Below are 17,809 nucleotides of genomic sequence, written 5' to 3'. Positions count from 1 at the left end.
CCCAGGCCACCATGGATGTGAGGAGCCGTACCCATGCACAACCAGTGCTACAACTTTCCCTCCATTTCAGATAACCTTCTGTCCACTACTTCACAAGGGCTCATAAGCCGCAGCCCTTCCACCACCTACTTCCAGAAGCAAATATCAGGTCGTTTTCTTCTATTTACCTACTCTTAACCACTTAATCCATGTAAAACTGTGCTACCATTTTTGTTAGGTTCCTATCTTTTTTGTATCACTAATAAAGTTTTGAGTGTTGTGCCCATAACCCCATTTTCCCAATGAGTCTCATGTGGATTGTATTACACAATTTTGTACAACACGGTAATTTCTTAGGAATGCACGCTGTGTGACAGCAGAACTGACTGTAACTTCAAGCTTTTCCTTTTAATTCTCTATTCCCATCACAGTCCATCGCTGCCATTTTCTTCAGCTAACACTTCTTTTCTAGTCTATTAACTCTTCATATAGGATTTTGCACTAGAAAAATCAAGCATTAAAACTTCCTAACATCAGAAGTCAGCTGATATATCAGTAACATTTCAAAAAAATTATATTTTCTACTTCAATAATAAAAGCTATTTAGAAACTAAGAATGGCAATCTATCATGTGAATTTCTTTCATTCACTAAAACTTGAAACAGACTTGTGTGATGTGTGTGTGAGTATGCGTGTAACAGATTCTGGCTGAAAAGTGCCAGCTCAAATCCCTGTCATGCTGCTGAATTAAGCTGTTCCTTCACATCATGGTCTGGTAACATATTCTCTGGAAAGGGCGGTATCTGGCTTACCTTCTGCGAGAAAGCAAAGAGGAAAAAACAAATTTAATTACAGCTGAGTTGGACTCTCCTCATCCTTTCACTGTGGGCCTTTATTTTTCATAAGATTTTAAACTGGGCTTCCAGCTTAAAAAAAAAAAAAAAAAGAAAAAATGTTCCTAGATCAAAAGAGAAATGGGCAAGTTATGGGTAGGATTAGAGACCTTATAGTAAGTGGGCAAACTGGTGGCCAGATGCTAAGCTTAACTGCAGTGTGGTTTGGTGAGGAGTCCAAGTTGAGTTTTCAAAGCACGCCTCTCTCCAGGGTCTGGCACCAGCTCAGAGAAAGCACACTCTGTTGTCCCTGAATGAGGAGGGCACTTTGAATGGCTCCAGCAAGAGGGAGAGATAATCAGGCAGACCAACAGACAGACAAATACAGGTACAGGGAAACACAGAGCAGAGACCCAGAACAACCAACAGGCATGGGTGAGTGGAGGCCCCGGGCAGGGGGAGAGCAGCGGCAGTGGTAATGGGGGTTTGGGTTAAACAGGGCAGACAGACAGATGTGGAGAAAGAGGTACAGGTAAAGAGGGAGGGGGAAGGAGAGAGAAAGAGACCATGTGCCAGCATACAAGAGATAGATGCAGTGGGCTTTTTTCCCCTTGTGGCTTGAATGTGTGCTACCACTGAAGGCAATGGTAGGATATTGGGAAGGGTAAGGTAGAGGACAGCTCTCTTTAAGTCTTCCAAAATGGAAAGCAACCAAGAATACTGAGCTTGCAATCTGGGATTCATGCAGAGGTTTAAAAATATATGCATGTACGTGTTGACAACCAGGTACAAACCAAATAGGAGTTCAAAGCAAATCATTAGGTATTTTTAAGTCATAAATAAATACTGTTTTGAAAATAACTAAAAATAATTTATATGCACAAGTGTCAAAGTTAGGACACAAACCTAAAAGGCTGTCAAAGCAAATTGTAACTTCAAACCATTCATGCTGGGGGAAAAAAAAAAAGTCTACAAGGACGTATGTCAAATTTTAAGCAGTTTTCCCTGGGATTAGTGTATTTTTTGAAAAATTTTGTATATTGTTTTATTTTTCTACAATAATTATGGTTTATGTGATTATACTTTAAAAAAACGGGGGCATTTCCTGTGGTGCGCTAGCCTCAGTCTCACACATGCCAGACTACAACAAGGCACATTACCGTTTATGAGCAAGGAGTCAATCGGTCCCATTCTCAGTGGTCATCACGTTAAGAGCAGGCAACAGCACCTAAGAGCTACTAGGACCATTTCACAAACTTATTTTTGCTCAGGGCTCTTCTATTAATGTTTTATAACTCAAACAACTGACTGATTAGAAGTCTCACCTTCAGCAACATCAACAATAGCAGCCACTGTTTACTGGGCAGAAAACACGTGTCAGGCACCATGCTGCGTAATTTACAGAGGTTATCTCATTCAGTCCTGACCATCTTTGTACAAAGCAGATACTGTTATGATCCCCACTTCCAGATAAGGAAGCCAAGGCTTTAAAGGCCTCATGATAGTTGCCCAACACCACCCAACTAGTTAAGAGGCGTAGTTGGAATACAATCCCAGGCAGGTTGACTCTAGCACCCAGGCTGGACCACACTATAATCCACCTGCTCTTATGTGGTGTTATTAGCAAGCCACAATGTATGGTCCAAAGGCAGGCAAAGAGAGGGGTGATGGTGAGGGTTGGGACATATAACAGTAGGAAACCCATCTTCCCAGGTGCTCAGCAAAACGAGGCTAACTGCCAGAACAAAAGGCTGCATAGGCTAAACACACAAGGCCGAGACAGAATTTTAGTGAACTCAGGATAAGGATCCAGAATCCGTTTAAGGGAAAACCAGGTTCTTGTGGATTTCATCTTTCCATTTTGCAAGTTGCTATCCTAAAGATTAGCTCTGCCTGTCAGCCAGTGTAGCTTTATTCTTTTTTGCTCAGGAGAGTTTTAAGCCATTAGAGATGGTTTGAAGAGTGAATTTTGGTAGAAAGTATCAGGCAGGACTGTCTTTCTGGCTAAAAAGAAACATTTTACAAAGTTCCCAGATGAGCCTGTTTTACTAAGAACCATCAGGAGGGGCAGCAAACACCTGTTCTATAGGATTAGGCTGCCCCCCCCCCCACCTCTGGACCAATACAATGCATGCTTCTTGTCACTCTCTGGTCTCCTGTAGGTCCATGGTTGCCTTTCCAGCAGGGGCTCAGGGTTGTCGGGCACAGTCTTGATGTGGACTAAGTAACTAACCAGCCTGAATAGAATCCAAATTAAAATAAAGAATGCTTTTTTTTTTTATAGATTCCCTGAAAGGGCAAGAACTTTGGAATCAAGAGACAGATGGGATCAAAGCCTTGCTCTGCCACTTACCAGATGGGTATCACTGGACAATAACCTGATTCCACCCACCTTGGCAGCCTCTCCATCCGTCATGCCCACCCTGCAGGGCTACTGGGGATTAAACGATGGAGAGTTGTAGACCCCGCAGCACAGGGACGATTATGGACCAGACACCGGGAACTCAGCAGGCACCAAGACAAATGCCCCTGTTAATTCAGCTAATGCCAGTTACAGACTTCTGTGAGAAAGGTGTGCTGCTTATCAAAGGAGGCAGAAATCACTTACTAATAAACGTAACCCACTTTAAGTTATCTTATCTTCTCCAGCGGGGGACAGGTGTGGGCTGCATATCTAGTGCATATGTCAGTCCAGGAAGAGACGAAGCTCTTCTCCTAAAAGCTCAGAGGAACAACTTTTAAAATTCATTTAAAAATGAGTAAATTTACACCAACCAAAAAGAACGCTCATTCAAGCTATTTTATCAATAAAAAGTTGGCTCATTTTTCTGACAGAAATGAGTCACTCAGGAAGAACTGCGGGTGAATGGAATGGAATTAAGTGAAGATCAAGTCTCAAATTCAGCTTTATAGATCCAAAGGTGGAAAATTTAGGCCGATTATTGAAGAAATGATTCCTAAAACTCAAAAATTTTTCTCTAAATGAAACTGACACTTTTGGATAGATTTGGTCAGGTAAGGTCACAAAGAGTGTGTACTCTGTACAGAAAGGCCTTATGAAAAATACCTATCCACACACTTCAAGGAATGTATGATTTCATGGGGTCTCTGACAGCCCCGTCCCACTAATACTCTACAACTGCTCCCTTTTAAAGCAAGGATTTTTTAATAACCAAGGTTGTAACATGGCTATAAAATGTTAAATGCACATGTATGGATCATTTGGCCAGGCATAGCAAGTAATAACTGCATGTAACAAAAGGCTCAGTTTGGAAACTCAGGATCATTCATTAAACAGGTCCTTCACAAAACTTATTAAATTGTTTAACATCCAGGTTGAAAAATAACGCTAATGTGCTTATTATCCAGCTCCCAATTAACCCAAACTATCATACTTCACTTTTCAAGCTGCCAAACACGACTCATGGAGGTGTCAATTGGCATCAGCCATCCTTCTAAGAATGACCCTTAAAAAAACATCCAAGATCAAGGAACTATAGATCAAGACTACATAAACATTTTTCAACTCTCAGAGCATCTTCCTTGCACATCTCCTTTGCTCCACAGCAGGATTTTCCCTAGACTTTTGACATTCAAAGCTGAATCCCATTCCGGATCTTGTGTCATTTCTATACATTATCTAGATTATTATCTTCTTACTATACTTTTCAAAGTTCAACAGCTGACTAGGCATATGTAATTTAGCATTCTCCTAAGCATTATCGGTGAAACACTGACTTTGTGTTTGACACGGTAGTTATCTATTTTGTTCCTAATAACTATTAAAAAAAATACATGGTATCCTATCTAAAGTCACAGCGTGGACATGAAATCACTGCATGTGAACATGAAGCATTTAATGATGTCTTCTCACTACTTTCATGGTCAACTTCTCCCTGTAAGTTTTCTTCTTGTCTAAAGGCACGCTCATGTGTCTGACCAGCAAACACAGTCTTACCCCACTTCCTGTCCTTGCATATTCTCTTTAATTCTCAATCTGCTTTTCTTTTGATCCAAATTCTTTAGGATCCCCAGACACTCGATTAGACTACTCCAGAGACAGCCTAGTGTAGTCCAGAGCTAAAAAAACAGCCAATCCATGAGACTATCCCTGGAATATTCAAATCTCAGGTTGGGGAATCCAGAGCTGACCTCTGACAGGCAGTGCCTCAAAGGACAATTAGCCAAAACTGGAGCTGGGAAGCAGCCTCAGAAAAGCATGCTTAGGTGGGTTACAAATGGCACTGAAAAACAGGGAGGAAGAAAAAGTCTTTACCACAAAGCACTCAGCATCATTTCCACTAGAGAGATTTAATTGAAAAGGATGATTTCAACACTGGCTGCCCTAACAAATTAGTCTCCAACTGCGACTTCTGCCAAATGCATTTCTCCTCCCCCTAATGCAGAGGTGCTTTTAAATTAAAACATAAGGGGAAAGTGCAGAAAAGAGAGTCATTTACAGCACTTGGGCCACTTGAAACAACTTTTCACCAAAGGTCTATCATCAAATTATTAAGCTCTTCAAGTCAGTGCTTTATGACGGAAATAAAAGCCCCACTAAAGTATGCCGGGTCTCTTGGCATTTCCCCGTCTCTGGGCAGGGTGCGCACTTGCAGCATCCCCATTCACACTAGCTGCATGAAAGAGAACAGATCACAAAGGGCAGATTACAAGGGAGAACGACTCCGACTCCAGTGGGGGAAGGGACAGGCGTGAATGGATTGTAAATAATGTTGCTAAGAAGGGAGCAGAAATATGGCAACTTCAAATAATCCTCTTGCCAGGAATTCCTCCCATGGGGAGGGACTGTTCTTTCTGTACTCTGCTTTCAAGTGTGTGAGAAATATGAAAACCTTAACTGAGTATCTGGGGTACTCCTCCCCTGCCATCTTAACTTGTAGCTCTCTGCAAACATTGTTACAATGACTTTTTTAAAAAGTCAAGTACTTTGTTAGAGGAGATGAAATGAGAGAGAAAAAGAAGAGGCACATTGAATGGTTATCACAGGAGATCACCTTGGCTGTGAGTATAACATCATTTCTTCATAATCACTGTCATAACACAGCTGTTTTAAGGAACGGTGAATGGTCTGAATGACCAGTTCATTTCCCGATGGGGGCCCTTCCTATGCTTCTGCAGCTGTGTTCAAGGTGCAGACTCAGAGCTGAGGGTTATCATCATGATCTTGAACAGGCATGCACAGATGTTTTCAGTGAAAGTACCTTTGGGGAAAAGGCTGCTGCTGCCTTGAGCAAAATACAGCCACCAAACTCTAGTTCTGCTGCCACTGTTTCTGACTACAGGCTGGCATGCCACAAATGACATGATGGCTGATACTTCTACGTTGCTAACAGTCATAAGGACCTCGCTCTGCCGTCCTCAGGAAGCACACTGTTACCCAAAGGATGCTGGCAGAGTACAGCAAGCCACCACCCTGCCTGAAACAAACATGATCTCACTGAGTGATGCACAGCATTTCCCCCAGATTCACTCCCCTATCTCTCTCTCTCTCTCTCTCTCTCTCTCGCAGTTATCGATGCCTTGAAAAATCTGCATTCCTCAGGTATCAACATGTGAGAAGAAAAAAGAGCCAAAACCAAAAATCGACCAGTCTCCGGCTACTTCTGGTTTAATCCTTCACTGGTTAGGGAACAAAGCAACCTACAGTTCGGTGACTTATCATTCCAAGTTTAGTCTTCCAATTTGTTACATACGAAGTGCAGTTCAATCATCAACATACTCAGTCCTTACCCAAGCTTCTCTGTAGTCACATTTTGGGCCTATGTCCCAAATGAAAGATACAAGGCTATCATCAAAATGCAAAAAGGGAATTTAAAAAAAAACCAAAGTATGCCTTTCCCACTCCAAATTTTACACACACACACACCCGTGCGCATGTGCGTGTAGGAAGCGACTGAATTAAAGGAACCTGGTAAAACTTAGAGTTCTCTTTTTCATTGTTTTTGTTTTGTTTTTTAAAATGAAAACTGCTGTGCACGAATCCCCACAGGGAACACTGTCTTCCCAGGCCGAAAAGGAGTAGCAAGTCCAAGGTGCAATGGAATGACAGCACCATCTACCACCAAGTGCACTGAGTCTGTCACATCCTTATTGCTATTCTCCACTAACTTTGTATCCTTTTAATTTCACTTTATTCTGGATGGGGGAGGGAAGCAAACAGTGAACACGGGAATGACAAAAACCTCAAACTCAGAACACAGTCCCAAAAGCCTTCTTCATTAAGCACTCTGTTAATAAGGAATGGGTGATTCATTACTTAACAATGCCAATGTTTTCAATGAATCTGTAGCACACTTTTTTTTTTTTTTTTTTGAGAAGAGAAACAGTATCTGCCCCACCTTCAGGCTGGAGGTATCACGTAATGAACATCAAAAGCAAGGTTCAAAAACGAAACCACAAACAGCAAAACTAAAACTGCCTGATGAGAGATAGTTTTTTAAAAAAATAAATTTTAGGGAATTAACAGCGATTTGATTAAAGGTTTAAAATCTGTCTATATTTACAGCCCTTCAAACCGGTAGCTAAATTTCAACCTCAATTAAAATCATCCGGTCAAGCTCATTACTGCAGAAGCCATGAAATGTGACTCCAGGGACAAGTCAAGAACGCCACTGTCACTTCACACCCTGCTCACCCACAGAAGCAGGAGACAGGGCAACTTTGGGAACAGACTCCCAACACAGCCAAACACAACCAGCTGAGCTGCACTGGCTACCTTGATAACACAACTGAAAAAAATCGTTCTTTCTGGCAGTCAGTATGTAATTAAATTTTTATACACTCACTTTAAGTTACTGAATGACTTTCCAGGGCTACTGTTTGTATTTTGAAGTTGTTTCTCCTCTTGACACAGTGTTCTGCTTGAAACTTTGCTGTGGATTTGAAGTATCTGACAAAACAGCTTTCAAACACATTCTACAGGAAACACTATGAACTGCCTGTCACAAAACCTCACTTACCACAAGTGAGATAAAAAACAAACAGTTAAAGCGTGTCACAGCGTTCCTCCATTTTCAGAGAGCAGCGTAACTAATGCTTTCCCTGTTTTGAGATACGGGAACTGTTTGGTGCAAACCTCAGCATTTTGTTGGAGTTAATAACAAACTAGACTCCTGTCTGCGTTTGAACTTTGTCCAGACCACTCAAATGACATTTCAGAATGGCTCCTGTGAACGGCTTGCGGCAGCTAATCCCCCTTGTTGCGATTACCCACTCTGATCCACTAGCTCTGCAGAGCTCACTCTCTCCACAACTTGAGCACCGTACAGCTCAGGGCCTGCTGGCAGAGGAGGCCAAACGCCAGGAGGAAAGAGGCCTGCATGAGCTCTTCCATGTAACGTTAGCAAAGACCTAACCCACCCCCCGCAAACTCATCCACAACTGGGCCCCGAGCCAAGCCCAGCCTCTGGAAACTGCCTCGGAAAACTTACCCAGTGCAGCTTTCAGCCCTCGTGTGGAGGAAGAGCTGTTCTGGAGAGGCTTCTTGTCACCTTCCATTCACATAATCTGGTTGTGCTTCACTGCACACTTGCTACTGCAAGCTTGCATCATGACTTGGGTCTGCCCACCAACTCCAAATATGCTCCATGTTTGGTCTTATGTAACATTTGCTACTACTGTAAAAAGCACTTGAATTACAAAGGTCCTGGCAGATCAACAGAAAACAAGGGGTGGAGTCTAATTTCATCTAATATGGTCATACAAGGCGTCCTGGCTGGTGTAAATTAATCCTTCTACTTGAAAGGCAACTTGCCAAAACTGGGGAAGATGGAACTTAGGAATTTAACCTGCTAAACTGTGAATTTACTCACACCCTGATTTTTCTGAATACCTTGAAATGGATGCTGCTGCACGCAGGTATATCAGAAAACTTACATGATTCATTATACAGCCTACATTTTAAGCCTCCATAGACCTAGAAGTTTTAAAGTTAATGCGTTTCTATAAAAATCAGCAGCCTCTCAACATTTTATTTCCCCATGATCTATACTTAAAAATAATTAAAATTTGTCATATTGAAAGCTTACTTTTCCTTCCTAAATCCAGTAACAAAAATCTTAACCAATTTTCTGTGCATTTTTGTAAAATACATCTAATTTCAGAAGAATATACACCTGATCGTCCGGAGTTTGGTGTTCAATCATTACATGACTGACTAAAGCTGGGACCTTTTATACTTTTAATCCAAAAACTTCTCTCACTGATGGCTCTTTATAAAGTGTCTTCCTGGTCTGTTTCCCTATCTCAGCCCTATTATACTCCCCACAAAGCTACCTCCATCCCCCGTTCTCAATCCCCAAAGCTTACGGTCAAATAGACATGGAAAAAAATGGCCAACTGATCTGAGTTTTATGATGATAAAGGCTGCACACATAAATAGACTCGGATGCCTGAGAGTTCAGAATGAACACTTTTAAGCATCAAAAGGAGGGGGGAAATTCCTCCACAGAATCCCATCACCCCACACAGAATATTTGGCTAGAAGTCATGAATTACATGTGTGGAAAAGATTTGGCTTGGAAGGGGTGGGAAAGAGTCATGAGTTGTAGGAAATGGTTTCTACTAGACCAGACACAAATTCTAAATTTACTCTAAAACAAAAGAATAGTAGCCACACTGCTTTAATTTCATGGCAGTCATTCAGATCCCAACCAAGGCAGCAATATTAAGATCCAGAGGGTTTTCTGAAACCTACTTTTTTTGCCCCCCAGACTTCTTACAGTCACATTCAAACAATGCAAAACTATGGTCATCCCTAAAAGATGCCAGAACACCAGGTAAGGGGCATCAGCAGGTCTCAGAAGCCCAGGGTGAGAAAAATCTTCCAAAAGTTTACCAAAAATAAGAAGTTTAGGTTAATTCACCAAAGGTCTTCTTAAGCTAGAAGAAAAAATTCCACTGCTATCCTACCTGATTGCAACAGGTCTTAGCATTGTTCACTGCACCCACCCACCCACCCCAAGGGGCAGCTGAGGAGTCTCCTTGATGTCATTGGCCACAGGACAAAACTGAGATAAGAGGCCCCTTTCTCAGACTAAGCCTCAGTTCCACATCACTGCACCTGTCAGGCCAGACCCCAGAGTCCTCACTGTTCTCCCAGCACAAATGCTTGACTTGACTTTCTAATGTTCCCTTTTGTAGACGGCGGTAGGGCAAAGGGGGAAAAAAATCCTTACAAACCCCAGTCAATCCATGTGTTCTGAGAACCAAATCTTATCTCTAATTCTGATGAAAACTAGGGTGGATTTCAGCAAACATTCTTAATTGCTACAAATACACATCTGTATTTAATTTCACAAACAGGTGACCCTTGAACAATGTGGGGGTTAGGGGAACTGACCCCCTACACCCCACAGTGGAAAAATCTGTCTACCTTTTGACTCCCCAAAAACTTAACTATGAAAAGCATCCTGCTAATGAGAAGCATTACCGTTAACATAAAGGTAATTAACACATATTTTCTATGTCATACATATTACACACTGTAGTCTTAAAATGAGCTGGGAAAAGAAAATGTTATTAAGAAAATTATAAGGAAAAGAAAATACATTTACAGTACTGTACTGTATTTACTGAAAAAACTCCACGGATAAATGGATAAAATCTGCACAGCTCAAATCCATGTTGTTCAAGGGTCAATTGCATAAACAAGAGAGAAGCAATTCAAACTTATTTTTAAGATCTATAACCAAAAAGGGATGCATGGTAGTGTAAGTCAGGAAAATATAATTTTGTGCAATAAGAATATATACAAATACAAAAAAAATGGGCATAAAGCTTTAGATTAAATTTTTAAACACACACATTCTCCTCCCTGAATGCCCCGAGTAAAATGTTTAAGCAAATACTTAAATACCACTTTGTTCTGCTCGGACAGCATTCTTACTGTTTTCTACAAACCAGCTCCAGATATCCTATCCAAATAAAGTTTATTTTGATACTAAGTTTCCCAATGATGGCTCATGTTTAAGTGTCTAGGTCTGGGGACATGGTCACATTTCATTTTTCCTATGGAAAAAAAATTCAAAGACTACAGACTAAAAAAAGACTGCCGACTAAAATACCCTTTTAATAGAATAACATCCATGCCTTACAGACCAAAAATTGCAGGTATCGGCTGTGTCGTGGATGGTGTGCATTCATCAGTTTTATTCTGGTGCACAAAGGGAGTCCTGAGCTGACAAAAATTCTTCGGTTAATGGGCCTGCTCCCAGCAAAGGAGCGTACCAGCAGCCGCCAGGAAGGGCAGCGCCTCCAGGGCCTGGGCTGAGGGGCAACCAGCCCGCACCAGTCTCATCACTTTCAGTTGGCCTCGTCCAGGCCAAGAGCTTTCTGTCCCTCAGGGTTTGCGTACTCTCCCGGGAAGTGCTAAGACCGCCTCCTCTGGCTCTGCTGCGGCGAGGAGTGAGGAGGTCGTGCACATAATGCAGAGCCTGGCACCTCTTCAGTGCCCCATACAGGTTAGCTCTTATGAGCGGAATCAAGGAGAAGTTAGATGGTGGGCATCGTTTCCAAGAAAGGGGGAGGAGGACAAAGAGGTTCCTACTGCCGAAATTAGTGACGTCCCCAGCAAATCTTGGGATCTCCTAAATCAAATCCCGGAGAGGCTTGCCAGTGTCATTCGGTGTTCAGCAGGGCCCCCAACACATTGCTGGCCAGGGGCGGGGATGGCTGTGCTATGTCACTGGTGGTAGTCAGTGCTCTGGTTCACAGGAGCACAAGTCTCCGCTGACTCCACTTCAGTGTCTCAGCAGGCCGGGCAAGTTATAATTGGCCTTAATTGGCACTTACAGGAGCTTTAACATTCCTCACCTGCTGCCAAGGAACACTTGAAAGGGGGAGAAAGTATTTTCAAACTTGGAAATACCAAGCGATTCATTCAGCTGTGGGCCTGGAAGCCTGCTACCCAGAATCAGATTAGCTTCACCAAGGAATGTTGCTACGCTGTTATCCAGCGCTCATTAGGTCCTCGCGCCGGATTAGGAGAGGTGGGAGATGAAGTGGAAATGGGGATAATTCACGTTGGGGGCTAATCATGCAGCAGCCTTCCTCGGGCTGGCATCATCTGATCTTTTGGTGGATGGCTCTTCAGGACTCGGCCACACTTCATGTGTGTATCCCTTTTCAACTGTTCTAGTTGTTCAAAGGCAGGGCAATAAAGTAAGTATAACCTCCTGGCCTGATTTACAGAGGCTTTGTGTTAACCACAGTCTGACCTCAGTCCAGTCATTATTTGATACACAAAGTGAACACTGTTAAAAGGTGACCAATCACACCAAATGCAAGGGGGATAATGAGATCAGAAATAAAACTGACAACAGATTAAAATCATCGGTCCTGCAATTAAATTCACCCAACACTGTTATCTTCTAGGAGGCTATACATTTTGCAGAGAGGAATCCCAGCCTAGCAGACCTAGATTTCTCTCCTAAGGTAAATTCCAAGCAGGATGAATAGAAATTTCCCACAGATGCCAGGAAAATTGCCTATGATTGCTTAAATGAATATTTTTTTAAAATCATCGCTCATTTTGAAAGATCTCTTTGCCTCATATCATTCCGTATTACTCAAATTCAGAAGATACGTGCTAACACTGGTAAAAAAAAGTTTGTGCTTGTTTCAGAGACTTGGTTCAAAGTCAAATTACAATCAATCGTGTGTGTGTGTGTGTGTGTGTGTGTGTGTGTGTGTGTATAAAACACTTTAAGATGCTTTAGCAAAGAAACTGAATTTTAGAAAGATAAATAAAACACCTACTCCTGATGGTGATACTTTCACACATTCCTAGTAGATATAAAGTATTACAGCCTTTGTGGAAAACAAACTAGTAGCAGATATTAACAATGCCTATCTATATCCTTTCTGACCCAGGAATCCCTTCCTGAGACTAATTCCACAGAAACAAAGCCACCAGTAGTTAAGGGCGTTTGTAGCAGGAGGGCTACTGTAGCTTTGTTCATGGAGGCAAAAAGCAGGAAATAAGGGTAATGTCCACAGACAAGAGGACTTCGAGGAGAAAGCTACTGCCCAGCCACACCTTAGAATAGTAAGCAACCATTAAAAAGGGGGGATTAGCGTTATCCTGGCCTGTGAATGAATTCCCATGTGGTACTGTTGAGTAGAAAAGAAGCAGAAGTGTGCGTAACAGAATCCATTTTTCGTAAAACTATGATCAAAAGTCCCCACTAATAAAACACAGGATTATATGTGTTCATATAGATTAGTATGAGAAAAAATATAGAAGTATGTAAACTAAGTTATGTACTATACTGTACCAAGTTACATAGATGGTGTAAAGAAAAAGAAGACTGTTAACAGCTGGAAACAGCGAGTAGGGAGAAAGAGCCAATGAAATAAGAAAAAAGGAGGCTGAACTGAAACAGTGTATCTGAGATTGTGTACATATATATATATAAAAATATATGATGTTTATATATTTAATATATTCATGCATCATTCAAAAGATCCATAAAGAAACTAATTTAACAAATTTTTGTTCTTAAAAAATGCAATGTGAAAGGAGCTGAAGAAAAATTTAGACAGCATTACATTCTGGTATTACATCAAACAAGCATATCCTGATTAGGGCTCCCATTTCATTTGTTTGGCTAAGCAGACTGAGATTCAAGTAGCACAACTGAACACACTAAGAATCGCATAGAAAAAAGGCCTATTAGCCACTCTGGCGAAACAATATTTTAACATTCTAAAGCTCACTACAAATCTTGAGTATTAGAAATTCTAACAATCTTTCGAAAATATCAAGCATAAGAAGCAATAAACAAATTTCATTCCAGAGTTTATTTTTGACTCTAGGAGACTATAGATCAGGAACTCTTTTAACATGTGTGATTAGGGGCTTACTGCTTGTATCTTAACTTTTAAAACTGAGACAATTACCTTCCCTGATCTCTCTCTCTCTCCTCCTCTTTTTTTTTTTTTAAACTTTCAAACATACAAGAGGAAAAGGTATAAAATTTCTTTGAGGTTCAATCTGAGAACTGTTGTCTTAATAACAAAACGTAGAAGAAAACCTAAAGACTGGGATTTCTATATACACAATGTGAAATGAGGAAGCCAAGAGCTAAGTTTAGCCACTGCTCCCTTGCCTCAAACCAGTTTGTTTTATGGGCTTAGACTAGCACATGCATGGGCAGAATTATTCAAGCCAGGTAGTAGGTGTTACACGCATAAAGAAGCAATAAAAACTCCCTCTTCTGGTCATATGTAAGACCACAGCTGAACAGGGTTGGAAGAGCAGGTGTCTATGTATCGTAACCAGTAAACATACACATTAGTCTTGTGAAGTGACTCAGGAAAAACATCTTTTAGCAAATATAACTAAAATGTGGCTTTATATACTGAAATATCCCCCTTTAAAATCTGAAGCACAGCCATCCCGATGATTTCTATATATAGTAGGTCAAGAAAAGCACTGGTGGATAAACAGTATTTATTTACTGATTGATTAATGCTGCTAGAAACCCACATTTTCACTGTCTTATTCCAGTGATGCAAATCAGAACTGCTGAAGTAAGTTCATTAAATCACAGTAATACTAAGCTGCAAGGCAGCTCTGACCAGCCTCCATGTGGAGAATCAATACTCTGAAATAAATGACAGACATTCCCAAAGAAGAATGTTTTTTTTTAAAGATTTTATTTATTTATTTGAGAGAGCGAGAATGAGAGAGAGAGAGAGAGAGCACCTGAGAGGGGGGAGGGTCAGAGGGAGAAGCAGACTCCCCGCCAGGCAGCAGGGAGCCCGATGCGGGACTCGATCCCGGGACTCCAGGATCATGACCTGAGCCGAAGGCAGTCGCTTAACCAACTGAGCCACCCAGGCGCCCAAGAAGAATGTTCTTTAAAGCACTGCCTGTCATAATGCAATACTGAAAAACTACATGTCTACCAACAGAGGACTGGTGAAATTCATTTAAATACACCAATAAAGTGGAATAATAGGCAGTCTTTAAAAAGAAATGGCATAGTATGAATTCACATGAAAAAATAAGATAGGTTATTAAAAGTAAATTTATAACATATCCAATGTTAATGTGAATGAGGGAACAAGAAATATGCAGCCAAATAGGTCCATGTGCAGGGTCTAGAAAGCTTCCAAGGGTATATGCCAAACTGCAGCCCTGAAAAGTAACATGGAGGAGCTTTATTCATTCTGATTTCATATTCATCCTCCTCTTTCATATTTATTTTTCTTTTACAATGTATATTACTACATTAATAATGAAAAAAATCAAAATGCCTGTGTTTTTGCTTTGGAATTGGTATGTTTTTGTTAGCTGAATGAGAAGCTGAGAAGTCCCAGGAAAGCATGCACATCTTCTTTTGCTTCCCAGCATCTAGGACTAGGTAGGCACCTAGGACTAGGTAACTACCGTTCCACAACACAACAACAATAAACTAAAAAGAATAAATGACCCCCAAGTTTGGCATCAATGCAATAATTATTTTCAACCCCTACAATATTTAGAAAATGCCTAAAGACTGAATATAATACATCAAGGCTTTTCATGCCAGTCAGTACACCTCATTTACAAAAAAAAAAAAAAAAAAAAAAAAGCCCACACAAATTGGAAGAACAACTCCCCTGGATCCATAAACTAGGTAAATTCATCCAGTTGCCTGAGCCAAAAACCCCACGAGTCACTCCTTGTCCCTTCTTTCCCCATATTGCTAATCTCCTGTCCATCAGCAGGCCCTGCTGGCTTTCTACTTCCATGCCGACTGCAATTCGGCCACACTCAGCTCCTGCAGCCTCTGCCACAATCTCGATGTAAGCCTTCTCTCCTGAATCAGCTCTCAAATGGACTAGAGCAAAACAGCCCACCAACTGGTCTCCCTGATTCTGCTCCTGCCCCTATATTCCACAGAGCAACCATCAATCAGATCAGGACACTTCCCTGCTCAAAACCCTCCAGCAACTTTGAATCACCTGCACTGTCCAATTCTGATCCTTTGGTGGCCCCAAGGATCCCCAGTCCCTTTTCTGAACCTTAACCCAGACCCCTCACGTCCTTACACACTGCTTCTCCACCTCCTCACTGGCCTTTCTGCCATGCACATTTCCACCTCAGGGTCTCTGCACCTGCTATTTTCTCTGTGTCCAACACCAGTCTTCCACATCTTCAGAAGGCTGGCTCTTTTATTCAGTGACCTTCAAAATCAACACCTCAGAGAAGCTTTCTTTGACTAGGCTTACATAAAGGGTCTTGCCCTGGTGGTCATTCTCTCTCACAATATTCTTAGCATTTATCACTACTTGAAGTAATCTTATTTTACTTGATTTTGTCTCCACCCTCCCTAACCAGACTGTAAGCTGCAAGAGACACTGCTTTAGTAGTTCAGTAAGATCAATGCCTAGAGCTGACACTAGGTACTCAATAAATATTTGTTAAAAGCATGAATAATATCACAGCCAATTTATCTTTTTAAGCAATTGGAAAGGCACATTAATAGAGGCAGAGATTCATTAAGAGGAAAAATCAATACATTTTATAACTATAAATTTAAATGTTGCTCCCTATAAATGGCATAAATAACACCTTTTTTTAAAAGATATTTATTTATTCATTTGAGACACAGAGAGAGAGAATATGAGCAGGGGGAGAGGCAGAAGCAGAAGGAGAGGGAGAAGCAGGCTCCCTGATGAGCCGGGAGCCCGATGTGGGGCTCGATCCCAGGACCCTGGGATCATGATGTGAGCAGACGCTTAACAATCTGAGCCACCCAGGCACCCCAATAACACCACTTAAAGATACTGTTTATTATATAACTGAGGAAAAAAAGATAAAATACTAAGGACAAAGTGGTCCTTTATTTGATACTACTGAAGTTATATGAAAAAATTAATTAGCACTGTTTCGCTTGTGGCAAAGAAAAACTGAATTCACTGCATTTATTTTGTATCATGTTTTTTTCGGTGACAAGAAATTTAGGTCAAATGGTCAACCTCAAATTTCCACTGAGAGTTACACTAACGTCCACCTTAATATCATTCACGTTTTGATGTGCCTGCTCTGGCTAGCTCCCTTCCCTGACTCAGCTCTCACTGCTGGAGAAAGGCTTGGCATACGTCTCAGAAGCGAAAGAGTGAAGTATGTTTGGCTCTGCAACAAGTTTCAATCTTTATACTGACTGCAGAAATAAATATGCCAACCAATTCTCTAAAGAAGCTATGGAATGATGATGGATCTCGCCTTACCGTCCGCGACTGGGGGCCATCAGACTACGACAGACCTTATTTTTGAAAAATAAATTTGTTAAAATCTGCACGTTAAAAAAAAAAAGGCAGCAGCAGCTACATACAGAATGTTATGGGGCTGAAACAAGAAGAGGAGGAGTTTGGCTTTGGACTACTAGGATTTAGGGTTAAAATGGAGTAGGAGAACAGGCTGAAGAGAAATCCAGCAACTATGCTAAATCGATTATCTTTATCTACTACCATTACGTCTTCGAATTACTGAATGTTCTCTCTGAGGTAATGGGTTTACAATGCTGACCCAGCTACTCTATGCCAACTTTAAAGTTCTACCTGAGCTAGGACATCTGTCACTAATGATAGTTTTGTGACATGTGGAATTCATTACATCTTCCCTAGATTTTCTTTTAACTCTATACATCCTTATTACATGCAAGAGAAATAGACATGAGTCGCTAGAAAAGCTGGCCTGGTACATTTTATCCATGTGAAAGAAATTTAATTTAGGAGTTTTATTTGTAAACTGGGAATAGAACTATCCACTCAGTGGGTTGCTAAGAACAGGAAATGAGACAATACATACAACAATGCTTTGTGAATCACCAAATACTATTAAAAATCATCATTAGTTTGTGGACTTTTAGATGAATGGCAATCCTGAAAAGATTAACTATCACTAAAAGTTTCAAAGTAGAAAAAGGCCAAGATTATAAAAATGCAGGGGCCAAATTTAGCCAGCACAATGGACAGAACAGAGG

General features: G+C 41.1%; 1 protein-coding gene across 5 annotated transcripts in view; it reads right to left on the bottom strand.

Moving 5' to 3' along the window:
• Positions 1 to 17,809, bottom strand: part of ATXN7 (ataxin 7) — a 137,103-nt gene that overhangs the window by 25,975 nt on the left and 93,319 nt on the right. The window contains exon 1 of one of the 5 annotated variants that reach the window (XM_025885479.2): positions 8,264 to 8,456. The exons of the other annotated variants lie outside the window; for them this stretch is intronic. Coding sequence (XP_025741264.1) covers positions 8,264 to 8,330 — 67 coding nt within the window. The 5' untranslated portion in view covers positions 8,331 to 8,456. Of the gene's footprint in view, positions 1 to 8,263; positions 8,457 to 17,809 lie in introns of those variants that run through there. 5 annotated transcript variants of the gene reach the window in all.

Source organism: Callorhinus ursinus, unplaced genomic scaffold, assembly GCF_003265705.2.
Source record: "Callorhinus ursinus isolate GAN/ISIS: 27379988/994484 unplaced genomic scaffold, GSC_fseal_2.0 scaffold15, whole genome shotgun sequence".
In the NCBI taxonomy this organism is placed as follows: domain Eukaryota; kingdom Metazoa; phylum Chordata; class Mammalia; order Carnivora; family Otariidae; genus Callorhinus; species Callorhinus ursinus.
Note: the sequence above shows the minus strand (reverse complement) of the source record. Positions and strands in the feature narration are given on the sequence as shown.